The sequence below is a fragment of the Macrobrachium nipponense genome, chromosome 9, assembly GCF_015104395.2.
Source record: "Macrobrachium nipponense isolate FS-2020 chromosome 9, ASM1510439v2, whole genome shotgun sequence".
NCBI lineage: Eukaryota > Metazoa > Arthropoda > Malacostraca > Decapoda > Palaemonidae > Macrobrachium > Macrobrachium nipponense.
The window spans coordinates 73,753,372-73,764,605 of NC_061110.1; the positions used below are offsets into that span (position 1 = coordinate 73,753,372).

The following is an 11,234-nucleotide window of genomic DNA, read 5'->3' on the forward strand; positions in this document are numbered from 1 at the left end:
ACAAGGTCAGTGGCATATTGGTGAATCGTGAATGAAACCCCTGTAACGAAGACTTCCACACTATTGGCTGTTTCAGATATCGACAGTGAAAGCTCATGAGCAACGCGTTACATCCCCGCGCACACTGTCCCATTCACTTCCATATTCCACACACTCGCTCTTCTTGATAGTAAGCCGCTTCCATTCCTAATACCGCTTTCACCCCATCTAATTCATATTCGCATCCCTCATCATTATACAGAAGAACTGCACACGCTTCTCCGGCCTCTTGCCCTCCGTTTATGAAATATAGAAATAATTTGATAAATCCTTTCACCTCTCCCAACCTTTTTACCACTTCTGGTATCTTCACATTTTTCACCATTCCAGCCCTTTTTTGACGTGCACCAAATTTTACACAAATAGTTCATCTACGTATTCAACATTTTTCCTCTCATTTGCATTCAACAATCCCTTCATATCTCCCACTCTTGCTTCTATAGACGCAGCAAATATCTCCCCCTATTTTTGCCTACTTTCTGCTATCTTCACCGCATCACTTATTCTGTGATCCCTATTTTCTCATCCATCTCAACGAAGGATGGTAGTGCCGTAAGTGCACCTCATGCGGTACACTGTCGGCATTACTTAAAAGTTCTTTGCAGCATGCCTTCGGCCACTAGCTGCAATCCGTTTCGTTCCTTTTAATGTACCTCCTTTCATATTCTCTTTCTTCCGTCTTCCTTTTCCACACACTCCTAAAAATTGATTCCTAGTGCAACTACGAGGTTTTCCTCTTGTTACGCCTTTCTAACCTCTTCACTGTCAATTTCAGTTTCAACGCTGAATGAATTCAGTTTTTGCCTAAATTTTAATTATATTCAATTCAGTTCATCTTGTCAATATCTGTTTTAACTACTTCTGAATATCTAAACACCCCTGCTCCTACAGTTCTTTCAACATCCACATTAACATTTGCTACTTCTTCCTGTCCGGCATCTACCTTTACAACCGTATTCTTACATTTCTGATTAAGTATTTCGCTAGTTTATGAAGTTTCTCTTCACGGTTAACTGTCATATAACCATCTTCTGCGAATATAAGCCTTTTCACACAACATTAATAGCTCATTTTCTTGTCCTACAGCTTGTGTCATTTTCTGACTTATTACATCACTCCATTCATAAATGTATTCACTAGCAATAGAATCATTGCACACCCGTCTCTCAGTCATTTCAACGTATCTCTACTCAACAAACATTTCGCTTTCCCAATAAAAACTTTAATCACTCAAACCAAATTAAATTCTGCAGTAAACCATATATCTCAGTACCCTCCACAATGCTTCTATCTAGAATCTGTCCTCAACTCGTCCTAGGCCATGTCTGCCAGTACAAAGTTTTTCTTTTAACTTTTCTCACTTCTCATATAATTGTTTCACAACTAATAATTGGTTTTCGTTGTTCGTTCCCTGTCAATCTTCCTATTATACCTACCTCTTTACACTAAGCAGTGCTATGCCCAGTAGTGCTTACGGGAATAATTATTCCTCTTTCCATTTCTGCAAAACTTTTCCGTGATCCAAGAATGCTTTTCAAATCATGGTAGCTACTCAGCCATACTAACTCTGGCATGTCACAATATCTCACTTGCAATCCCATCAGTCCATGGTGTCTTCACATTCATCAGTCTCTAAATTGCCCTCTATCATCTGCATCCTGCAAATCTTCAAAATACTTACGCCATCAAAACTGCATTCCCTTCAGACAGCGCCCCTCCATTTGCCTCTCTCTATTCAATTCATTTGTTTCTTAAAATTTCCCAATGCATCTTCTTCCTGGGAGAATAATTTGTAGCTTTCCTGGAAGATTTTGCTCCCCCTTTATTTTTTATCAAGTTACCTATTTTTTTTTCTCTCACTCTCACGGATTTCTTAGAAAATCCACTTTCCTGTATGCCTGTATATAATCATCTCTTTTGGGAAGCAACAGCACCTTATATAATCATTACTATTTTTTTTTTATCTAAACCTTCAATGTTCTTATCACCCCTTACTGTTTTATTTTACCTTTCTACCCTCTTGTATCACAAATTCCTTGACGTCTTCCTCCTTATGGTCTTCTCAACTCAACATACATAAGTACATATCCATCCACATATTCACTCCCTGCTGTAGATCTTAAGCCCCTTCCGGAAGAGGCCAAAGCAGGAACAGGTTATTCCTCTATATCACTTATCTATATATATATAATATATAATATATATATATATATATATATATATATATATATATAATATAATATATATTATATATATATATATGATATATGTATATATATATAGTATATATATATATATATATATACGTATATAATATAATATATATATATATATATATAAATGATATATAAATATATATATATATTATAAATATAATATATATATATATATATATATATATAGATAGATATATAAGGCAGTTTCTGTCTGTTTGCTATGCACGCCCAGACTATAAGAGCTAGGGCTACCAAATTTTTACCATAGACTCTCCCTCTTCCCCATGAAGGTTTTAGTAAGAATCGGAAATTCGAGGGCCTTTTCTCAGGGACCTTAACCCCTCTTTTTCCTACCCCCTCATTTTTTTTACATACATTTATTCTATAGCTTGTATTATACTAAGAAAATATATTTTTTATGCCTTCGAGGATAAATGAAATTAACTTGCGTATTACCAATCATATATTTCACATTGTATTACCTAAAATATATTCTTTATATACTTTATTTTCCTTATACAGTAATAGTAAGTAATGTCCAGCTTTTTTGTACTTTCACACTTACGCTTATTTGATATAAATATTTATTAAGTATACATCAAATATATAATATGAATATATTTTTAAAATATTGGAGGGCTTCATAATGCGGGGATATAAAAATTTGAAATAGCCAGTGCACCAGGTTGCTTGTTACAAAAAGGCAAAGCCTTCTTTATAAAAAAAAAATATTTTTGCTTTTTTTTGTTAAATATGTTTTTCATACAATGAATAACAATATGATAATTAACCTTACATAGTTTAGACTAAAGAAAAATCAAGAAACACATTTTAAAAGACACCTGTGACATTTTAAAGCTTTCAAATTTAATATTTATTTGAAGGAAGCTTGTAATTAAAAGAGCTTATGTATCATCCATATCAATATATGGTTGTAAAGTTTATATATTAAATACTAGCTATAATAATTAGTTTCCATATAAAATTCTTCATTTATGTGTGTGTGAGATATCTTTAATGTCCTCTGTACTTCTCGAATTCTTCACATTTTTTGGACTTCAAGAATTCTTCACATTTTTTGGATACGCTTGTGTCCACATGGCCTTATATCCAAATGCAAGGTTATGGCTTTGTAGTGATAAATGTGTCAAAAAATGTATAGAAATTTAAAAGTTAGGAGGGCATCCTGGTTATTACAATTATATGTACGTATGCATATGTATTATGTATGTAAATTTATGTATATATGTGTGTATACTTTACATATATATAATATATATATATATGTAATGTGTACGTATAAATTTTTAAAGTTGAGTGAGACTGGACACGAACTTAAATGGGTTACAAACCAATGAAACGTAAGCTTCCTTCATATCTTTTAGAATAAGAAAGAAAAGGGAAATTCCTGAAGCTAAAACAGTCTTACAAATTTCTTTCGCCAGAAAGAATCACAACTCACAGATACAGCCAAAATCAAGGACAAGGAAATATAAACATCTTTATACAACTGCGACTGGACAAAGTACATCCAAATCAGGCATTTAAAATACATAAATAAAATCATAACTATGCAAAAATCATAGCAAATTTACGAACAGTGCACTGCAACCATCTTCCAGTATCCAAAGTGCTTCTTCAAACATTGTGCCGCTTCGCTGGTTGAGTTTTTCCAGGAAGTTCTGCCTCGAAGTAGAAAGGATTCACTGTCTCGAAGTAGAAAGGATTCTCTGGAATGACACAGAACCTTTCCGTTAATACAAGGAGAAAACGACCAATAGCAAAATGGTCCTTATTAATGTCACAGCACATTACCTTTTCATTATGGTGAGAAAATAGCACGTAGTTAACCATTACAGTACCTTACATAATTCTTGACCGTTATGCTCTCCAGCCACCTACTGCATCGGTACTATTTAGTAAAATCCATGGCTTCTTTCAGTATCATTTCAATCATAAATAGTATTGCAGCATAGAAAACCTATTGCTCATTTTTTCATAAATGCACCAAAATTAACACATGTTTACTAAAGTATACTAAACAATTCGGGATATGGAGCCACTTGAGATTGTGCCTTGGTCAGTTTTGGTGGCAATTTTCCAAATTGGCCGTCATTCTACTCTAACACTATTTGATTTCTGTCATTGTTATTCGTTTTGCAGTTATATCTTAAAGGTGATAAAAAAATTCATATGATGTTCACTTCCAAATGAAAACAAAACACGTATTTGTGTTTATTTTATTATATTTCCAACTATTGTTTTTAGAAAAAATGGTCTTTTGTACGGGAAAATTAATTTTTGCACAGCATGGATGGCAGATTCAGAATGATTCTGTTGTGGTAGAAGTGGAGTAGTAGTGGTATATTTGTGTGGTAACAAGGTGTTTTCTTTCTTTGCAGAATATGGAAATTCGTCATCAGAAGCAGTCTAGCAGGAGTGATCATGTCTTAAAAAGTTTGAGTTAGTGCATCATAACATGGACTGTGCATCTGTTGACTCACCCAACACAAACCGGGAACTGTGTGCCATATGCCAGGAGGTATGATACAGCAGAGTCCCTTGTTTGCCCTGCAACTTGAAAATAGCCAAACATAGGGAGTGGGTATAAGAAACTGGCCGGAAATCTGATGCAGTTTGAGGAACTGGGTCATATTAACACTACCAAGTTGCAAAAAAAATAAAAAATAAATAAAAAATAAAAGGTCAGCAGGAAGCAGCTCATCTGGTGAATGAGATGCCATGCTAATAAAGTGCAGCAGGGCATGCAGCACAGAACAAGTACCCCTAGTCAACCATCATGTTGCATCTGTAGAATACCTGGTGTGGACGCCTTACATGAAGCCACCAACTTCAAGATTGATAAGTGTGTGCACCAGTGTGCAACATAAATTGGAGAGGATGAATTTCTGGCACAGTTCAGCATGTGTGATGTGCAGGCTCTTGATCTCAAGTATCATTTAAGGCATTTAGTGTCTCTCAAAGGCATTTGTCACTGCTGAACACAAAACTATATGTGAAAGTGTGGTCTCCAGAATTGCACTGGTAGAACTTACTCTTTACATCGAAGAAACTCGCCTGAAAGAGGATACATCTGCTGTAATCATACTTACTGACATAGCAAACCTGTATGCAACCAGAATGGAGCAACTTGGAGTTTTCTTGGACACAAGAGTGAATACAACAAGGCTGGAAGAATGCCTGCTAGCCCAGCTCCCAGGCCTATGGTTACAGAGGAAAGGACAAGATGTCATTTTGGCAGTTGATGACATTGCTGAGGCAATTGGTAAAGACTGCAACCAGGAATGTGACAGTGAATTAGTTTTCCCGCTCCAGCTGCACAGATTGTTTGCCGATATGTTTGAGGAAGCCAACTCATTCACAGGATCATTTAAGGAAGGCTGCCCACAGAAGGCTGTGCCAACTGTGCTAAATGCACTGGTAGGTATGGTGCTACATGGACCCAAATTCAAGATTCAAATGGATGGTTCTTCAACACTGGCAGCCTTGTCCATTACACAACTGAAATTCAATGGTGTCAAAGCATGAAAAGAAGCAACTCTCATGTGGGTACAAAAATGCAAGAACATCCAACTGTTAGACACACCACACCTAAAGAAACTCCTGTTCCAATGCACATTGGCCTGATCCTGCATGCTGAGACTCGCAAGAGACTAGTAGTCAAGCTCTTCTGCACACGGGAAACTGGGCATGTCGGCTGTTCCAAGCAGTGCAAGTGGTCATCCCGCCACCTATGTGCAGTGGTGTGTTCACAACAGCAGCAGTGGGCAACATCGACCACAATCCTAGTCCCACAACAGCAAAGGATTCATTCCATGGAACAGGGATCTCTCTCATGCATTATCCAATGTGTGCATTTGGAGGAGTGGAGCATGGGATTGTCATCTCAAGCAGGCCTGCTGTATCAAGGAATGTTGAACATCTGCCAAAGTACTACACTGAGGTATCACCTGTTGCTTCCACCGTTTTTGGCTCAACAGTAACTGCCACCTTTGTAACTTCTCTGAAACTGGGCGGCTCAACAGTGCCACCTTCATGACTTCTCTGAAACTGGGCAACTTTGTAGAGCATAAGGAGAAAGAGTGGCTGGAGAACCTGAGAAGTGCTCTCAAAGCAGATGTGACCACAGATGGAATCTATCAGAAGACATCATGGACTGCATACCATGCCTGCCACCAGGAGCCACGTCAAGCTATCATCACACGAGCCTTGTTGCTTCCTCTGTTTAACGAGAGGGCACACATGATTGCAATACTGAGACACTATAGATGTGGTCAGAAATGCCATTCAGCATCTCAACCTGGGCCTAACACCTGTTTTGATTTTCGACCAGCCACTGTATGCTCTTATGAAGCAGATACACATGGGAAAGACACGGGTGCCTCAGAGCACTGGGATTGTCTGTAAGGCCAATGGCACTGCTTCAGCCTTCATGGGAGCATAATTCTGTTCATGTACTTGGTCAAGAGGAATTGCTGAAAATGCCCTCTTGGTCTTTTGAACTGTGAAGAGGCCAGCCTTGAACTCCTTGTAGATTTCTGGGTGCTGTGCTGGAAGTTCTGCCATATCATGCAGATGGACCAGTATCCACTGGGCATAATGTATATGGTCCAATGCTTAGAACCACGGGACCATGTCAGTTAGATCATCCAGGCACATGGTGAAATTTGCCTCTCACAGATTGTGCATGATTAGGATGGAGAGCTCCAGAGCCAGGACTTGCCCAGTACAAAAACTGAGGAGAGTTCTTCTCTTTCTCATGACACCAGTCTTTGGAGTCATTGGAAGGCTGCTCATCTTCTGCACTGGTGCTGTGCTTATCATATGCATGTCGTTGGAGTATGTACAAGGCAGCCGTAGCGACCTACTGTGCCCCTCTTGTGTGTGTGTGTAACATGTGAAGCCCATATAAAGGAGTCAGTGGTTCCTGCAGTAGCAATCTCTGCCTGTGTGAGTGCATGTGTCCACCAGCTTCCCTGCAACTATAGTAGATTCACATCAACTGTACATTTGATGTCTAGGCCCACCCCTTACAACACTCCTTAGTGGCTGTTGATAAGCCAATTACAGGGCTGGAAACTCTGTCTCTTGAGAATTCACACAGGCAGGATGTATGTTCCACCTCTCCTGAGGGATATTTTGAAAGAAGTATCCCTCAGGAGAAGGCGTCCAAAAGAAAGGAAGCATCTTTGAGGAATAACATGGTATTATTTGCAAGGCTCTACATAGGCTGACAGAACCATGATGGGAATCTGGACAAATTCTTCCGTCATGAAACTAAAGCATTTCCCGCATTATCTGATGCAGGCAAGCTAAACCTTGGTAGCAAAAGCCAAGTTGCTGGAGTGCCTCGAGTGTTGCTGAATTTGTCTGGTTTACCTGCTATTACTTGTATTGTCCTTGATGGCACTGTCAGTGTGGATATGTTGAAGCATGGCACTGCCAATACGTATATTTTAAGAATATTCCCACCAAGTCTTCATTCCCAATGTCAAAGAGCAAAACTGCATGAAGCTTCACGTCTTGACCTCCTTAAAGATGGCAACATGAGAAAAACGAAGAAAATGGGTGCGACAGCTCATAGTGAGCACCACAGCCACGCCAGGAAACTGGCAGAGTTCCTACATGTTAATGCAAACAAGATGGAGCTATTCACCTTTCTGTCTGATAAATACTATTGCAGTCTTTCCATGACAAGACAAAGGACCTGGTAGTCATTGATGGGGAAGCAGTGATCTGCCTTCTGAGGCAGGAAGATGAAAGATCACTTGTTCCACACAGCCATGATGAGGCAGAAACTTGCATCATGCTGCCTGTGGCCCATTCCGCACAACATGACCACCATCAGATTCAAGTTTGAACTGTAGACACTGACGTCATTGTCTTGGCATGGTAGCCTAAGTACTACCATGTCTGGATGAACTCTGTATTGCCTTTGGGACAGACAAGAACTACAGCCACATTCCTGTCCATGAAATGGTTGCCTCCCCTGGCCCACAGAAGGCTCGTGTCCTCCTTGTCTTCCACATCATGACTGGATGTAACACAGTATTGGCATTTTTGGGACATGGCATGAAATCTGCCAGGCCCACATGGAACTAATTTCCAGAACTGACAGATTCCCTGGTCACCCTGAGTACCATGCCAGTCAACATCCAGGATGACACAATGCACTGCATTGAAAGATTTGTGGTGCTCTTCTTTGACTGCGCCATTCCATATACAGATGTCAACAAGGCCAGAAAGAAACTTCAGCAAGAGAGGAACTCTGTCCAGCGCATACCACCTACATACCTTGCTTTGGAACAGCATGTGAAGAGATCAGTCTTCCAGGGTTGTTATATCTGGGGGGTAAGTCTTGGTCCCTCAACCCTGGCTTCCATTACCAACAAGCTGGGGCAGGTGGGAAACAGAGGATGGGTCATATGAACCACTCGGGAACATATTCCCTATGGCTTCAAAAAGCTGATGCAAAAAAGGCTGTAAAAGCCAATGAAAATGTAAGAAGGCTAATCTACAATGCAGTGAACTGTGTGCTCGTGAAGGGGGATGCGAGTAGACACACTATCAGTAGACAGAGACTGATATATTAGCTGAGCTTAGAATGTGCAAATGCAAAGATGCATCACTTGTAAAAATGTTGACTTCAGAAACTCTTATCATTGCAGACTTGTATTTGTGATGTTTTACAAAGTCAGTAGTTACTAAGAAAGTTACTTCACTGTATTATGCTGATGTATGTGAGAACCATAAGCATGTGTCCTGGTAACATGGTAGTACACATTAAACCACAGTCGCTTCAAAGAAAAGTGTGTGCAATAACTTGAGTAATTTTCTAATTTTGTCATTATTATGATTATCAATTTTCTTTTCAAAATAAATTGTATAATCTATAATGAAATTTTTATTGACCCTAAACCCACTAAATATGGTGAATATCATTGGACTCATGTTCTCCAGTAATAGGTACTTTCAGCAAACAGTTTCAGTTTAGCAGATATTCACAAGTAAAATAATGGCTTTTTATGGAAAGTACTTGCTTTTAGTAGTTAGAAATGTTATTTTCATAGTACAAGATACAGAAGTAAAGAGAGCATTAAGGAAAATGGAGAATGGGAAATCACCAGGTCCATTGTTGTTCCAAATTGAAAAGATGAAATTACTAGGTACAGAGGGGGAGAAATGGATGCTAGATTTATTAGAAGCTATATGTTAAGAGGAAGAAATGCCAAGGGACTGGGAGGAGAGTCTAATGGTATAATATATATATATATAGATATATATATATATATATATATATATATATATATATATAATAGATAGATATAGATATATATATCTATATCTATGTATATATATAGATATGCTTAAAAAATCACAGTAGATGCACGTGACTTCATTGAATAAGCGAATACCACAGGAAAATGATAGTCAGAAATCGACGGGCTTTTCGTCTTTACTAAGACATTGTCATGGAACAGATGAAATACAATTGGAGAGAAAGGTCTCAGGTACACAACAAGATCAAGAATACCAGATGGTTAATTGTCAAAAGGGTAAAAACTAAAGAGATAATCCAGGATTACCCTTTTGACAATTAACCATCTGATATTCTTGATCTTGTTAAGTACCTGAGACCTTTCTCTCCAATTGTATTTCATTCGTTCCTTGACAATGTCTTAGTAAAGACAAAAGCGCTTGCTTTATATATATAGATATACACTACATCCTATATATATCTATATATTATATATATAATATATAGATATAGATAAATAGATATATATAGATACATATATATAGATATAGATATATCTCTATATTGATATAGAATATATATTTTATATTATATATATAATATATAATTATATATATATATCTAATATAATATATATATATCTTATATATTCTATATATATATATCTATATATATATATTATATATTATCTATATATATATATATATCTATATATATATATATATATATATTATAATATATATTAAATAAATATAAATTATATAATAAATATATATCTATATATATATATATATATATATATAAATATAAAATATATCTATAATATATATTATATATATATATATATATATAATATATATATATATATATATATATATATACACAAGAAGAAGGGAGATGTCATGGATTATGGTAACTACGGTGGAATTAAACTAACAGAGCAATATTGAAAGTTTTAGCGAGAATACTGAGTGAAAGATTAAGAGAGACCGTAAAGATCGGGAAACAGCAGTATGGATTCATGAGAGGAAGAGGGTTGGTGGATGCCATCTTCAAAGTAAGACAGCTAAAGGAAAAGAGGCTAGAGGGAAAACAGGAGCTCTATTGTGCATTTATAGACCCAGAGAAAGCATATAATGGAATCCCAAGAGAAGTGACGTTTTGTTTGTTTAAGGAAAAGGAAAGTCCCAAAAAAGTTGGTTAGGCTGTTCAAGATTTTTATCTTGAGCAACCAAACCAACTATAAAAGAAAGAGCACAAAAGTGAAACAGTAGTTGGGGAAATAAAAAAAACTTTGAAGTTTGTGTTGGATCAGCGTTAAGTCCATTTTTGTTTGTGGTGGTCACAGATGTGTTGAGTGAAGAGATCTGGAATGAAGAGCAGTGGGAGTTGTACGCCGATGATCTGGTGATTACTGCTGAAAATGAGGAGGGCCTACAGAGAAGGGTTGGAGAGTGGCATGAGTCTATAGAGAGGGGTGGTTTAAAGTTAAATGTGATGTTTTGCTTAGCAGTAGAGAAGATAAAGACAGAATAATAATACAAGATAGAAGAGGCTCGATCATAAAACAGGCAGAAAAATCTAAATACTTAGGACTACTTTAAGCCAAGAGGGAGGATGTGAGCCTGAAGCTGACAGAAGGATAAAAGGTGCATGGGGGAAGTGGAGAGAGGTAGCTGGAGTGGTATGTGATAAGAAAA

General features: G+C 37.3%; 1 protein-coding gene across 1 annotated transcript in view; it reads right to left on the reverse strand.

The window, feature by feature from the left end:
• Positions 1-2,700: 2,700 nt before the first annotated feature.
• LOC135218401 (uncharacterized) overlaps positions 2,701-11,234 on the reverse strand; it is a 701,048-nt gene continuing 692,514 nt past the window's right edge. The window contains exon 9 of the mRNA XM_064254700.1: positions 2,701-3,985. Coding sequence (XP_064110770.1) covers positions 3,894-3,985 — 92 coding nt within the window. The 3' untranslated portion in view covers positions 2,701-3,893. The remainder of the gene's footprint in view (positions 3,986-11,234) is intronic.